General features: G+C 51.7%; 1 protein-coding gene across 1 annotated transcript in view; it reads right to left on the bottom strand.

Annotated features, from left to right (window-relative positions):
- Positions 1 to 2,915, bottom strand: part of LOC101852693 — a gene marked incomplete in the record, with an annotated part of 48,499 nt that overhangs the window by 6,775 nt on the left and 38,809 nt on the right. The window contains 1 exon segment of the mRNA XM_013082522.2: positions 278 to 2,243. Within this exon segment, the coding sequence (XP_012937976.1) occupies positions 278 to 1,140 (863 nt within the window).

The following is a 2,915-nucleotide window of genomic DNA, read 5'->3' as shown; positions in this document are numbered from 1 at the left end:
TGTGTGTGTGTGTGTGTGTGCGTCTGTGAAAAAAATAGTGAAATGGTACGGGCTTAACGCCCCTATCAACACTATTAGGTTATTAATATAAGGGGCGGAACCTCCCAGTTTAACGTCCGTCTCCGATAGGACCGAACCAAGTGGGAGGAAGTTCGTGTAAAGTGCCTTTTCCCAAGAACCAAAGTCAGATGTGCGTCCGTGTGTGTCTGTGTGAGTGTGTGTGTGTGTGTGTGTGTGTGTGTGTGTGTGTGTGTGTGTGTGTGTGTGAATCTCTCACCTATAGAAGTAGTTACTCCAGGCGTTGGGTCGCTCGTGCCGCACGGCCAGCCTGTTGTACTCCTGGACCACCCTGAGGGTGCCGTGGTTCTCCATACACAGGTGGCACTGGGTGTTGGTGAAGGTCATCCCCATCGACTTGGACTGGACGCTCTCGTCCTTGAGGCGACGCAGGTTTCCGTTAATCCCGTTAAACTTCTGCACAATCTCGTCAAAGTTGTTGAGGAGTGAGATGGGCGTGGGGTCGGAAGGGGGCGGGTAGGAGTCCCTTCGAGAGGACGCTCCTACACCCCCACCACCACCACGACCGCCACCACTTTCCGTGAAAGAGCAACCCGGGCTGGAGGGTGTATCCGAGGCGTAGCCGCTGCTGGCGTTGCTGCTGCTGCTGGAGTTGGTTGTGGGGATGCCCATAGCCTGGAGCGGGGCGTCGGCGTCTACACGCCTGTGGCAGACTGGACATCGCGAGTAGCCGGACCTCTGTCGCAACCGCATAAACTTTCGGACACAGTTGTGGCACAGCACGTGACCGCACGGGAAGGTGTCCGGGGCTCGCGTGTACTCGATGTCGTGCCGGGTCTCCACAGCGACCGGCGGCTCGAAGGGAGACGGGATCGGGGACGGGGAGCGTGGGGAGCGCGGGGGAGGGGAGGAGAGGGAGGACGGGGAGAACATGGAGGAGTGTGGGGATGGGGATGGGGATGGTGATGGGGAGAAGACTGAGGAGTGAGTGCTGTGCGCGGGGGAGATGAGGGTGGGGGAAGCGGGGATCGGGGGTGAGGTGAGGTGGACCCGGGGACCCATCAGGTCGCTTCGCTTGTTGGCATTGATGTCGTAGAGGCGGAGTCTGTTGGTGGAGGCCATGACGTCACACGGGTCCTTGACAAGCTACGTCACAGAAACAAAGATCTTTGACGTCACACCGACCTTTAACGTCAAACCACAGACCTTTGCCGTCACACAGACGTTTGACGTCACACAGATCTTTGAGAACCTATGTTACACGCGGTTCACAAACTACGACCAGGCACGTGATCAGATAGCTGACAGTCAGCAATGGAGATCAGTGGAGAGTCTTCTGGGAGGGTGGTCACGTGTCGGTAACGTGTCGGTCACGTGGTAGTCACGTGTCGGTCACGTGTTGTTCACGTCCTGGCCCATCACTTTCGGAACCTCTGATCTCACCTTGACCTTCAGGCCGACCGATGTTCTATAACTCACAGACACAATGACTCACAACCACACCACCCTTTCTCGTCGGCTATTTGTGTGTGGTAAGAATTTTACGGCGCTCGCAACTGCATAAGGTCGTGTGAGCGGTAGTTTTCAAATCCGTTCACGGAATGACTTGCTATACTTTATGGCTGGAGTTTCAAAAGTGTATGGTAGAAATGTCCGGCTACCTCCCAGCACCCACTGCACTACTACACGAATCTTGCTGCACGACACGATATTTCTCACAAGTACAATAAAAAAAATGCCTCAGTATTTTCGTCCGGTGGCCGCTATCCGCGGAAATATTGCTATTATTGTTGGAGTTGAGGGGGATGTAGAATCTCCGCCTCTCATCCCAGACACGTCAACAAACGCTGTCCCGGGGATGGGGAGGGTGGGAGGGGAGGGTGAAAAGGGGGAGGGGTGGATTAGATGGGGAGAGAGGGATTTATTCCTGTAACGAGAACCAGCCGGTGATTCACGATGACCCCATAAACGTCAGAAGCTGGCCGACGGACGGGACGATGGGCCTACGGCGTGTCTCCACGGTGACCTCGAATTTGGGTACTTAGAACCTGGAGGGGCTGCGTGTCTCGACGGATGAGCTGAAAGAAAGGACTGCGCGTCTCGATGATTACCTCTAGTTGGTTACTTAGCAGTTGAAGGATCTGCGTGTCTCGACGAGCTCCCGGCTGTTTTTACCCGCAGAAACGTTGACTCGGCGGTAACTGGGCAGGTTCAGAGGCTTCTCACTGTAGGAAAGAAGAAAACGGGAGAAAATTATCATAACATTAGCCTCACTGAGAGGAGTGGTAGTTGGCGGTTGGTTTAGTTTTAGAAAGTTTCACGGCACTTGCAACGCAGCAAGGTCATATAAGTGCCAAAGATTATAGACGTTGCAAGACAGTAACGTGCAAAATTAACAAAGAAGCAAGAGAGTACAGGACGAGAGATGTTTGATAGGAAAGAAAGAACAAACCACACCAGATAGAGCACTCTCCAACAACCCACTTTGGTTGTTAACGTCATTGAGTGACCGATCATTGTGAGAGGGAAAAAACATTTGCATTTGCTTTAGTAAGAGTTTTTCGGCACTTAAAGCACAAACAGGTCATAAAAGTGCCGAAGATTAGGAATAGGTGTTTCAAGAGAGTCATAAACAGAGTTACAAAAGAGAGTAACAAAAACACAAAAAGGAGGAAATATACAGGATGATCCAAAAAAACAACAACTGAACAACTTTTTTTGTTAATATTTTCCTCCACACTGAAATATTGCGTTTCAAATGTGTACACAACAGTTGGAAGTCATTTTTGGGGGTTTATTTTGTTTATATAGTAGAGGGTTTTACGGCGCTCGCAACTGCATAAGGTCATATGAGCGCCAAGGGGTGGGTGTCAACAGAGAAGTCTTTACAGGGAATC

The sequence above is a fragment of the Aplysia californica genome, unplaced genomic scaffold, assembly GCF_000002075.1.
Source record: "Aplysia californica isolate F4 #8 unplaced genomic scaffold, AplCal3.0 scaffold00179, whole genome shotgun sequence".
NCBI lineage: Eukaryota > Metazoa > Mollusca > Gastropoda > Aplysiida > Aplysiidae > Aplysia > Aplysia californica.
This window is presented reverse-complemented; position numbering and strand designations above follow the sequence as displayed.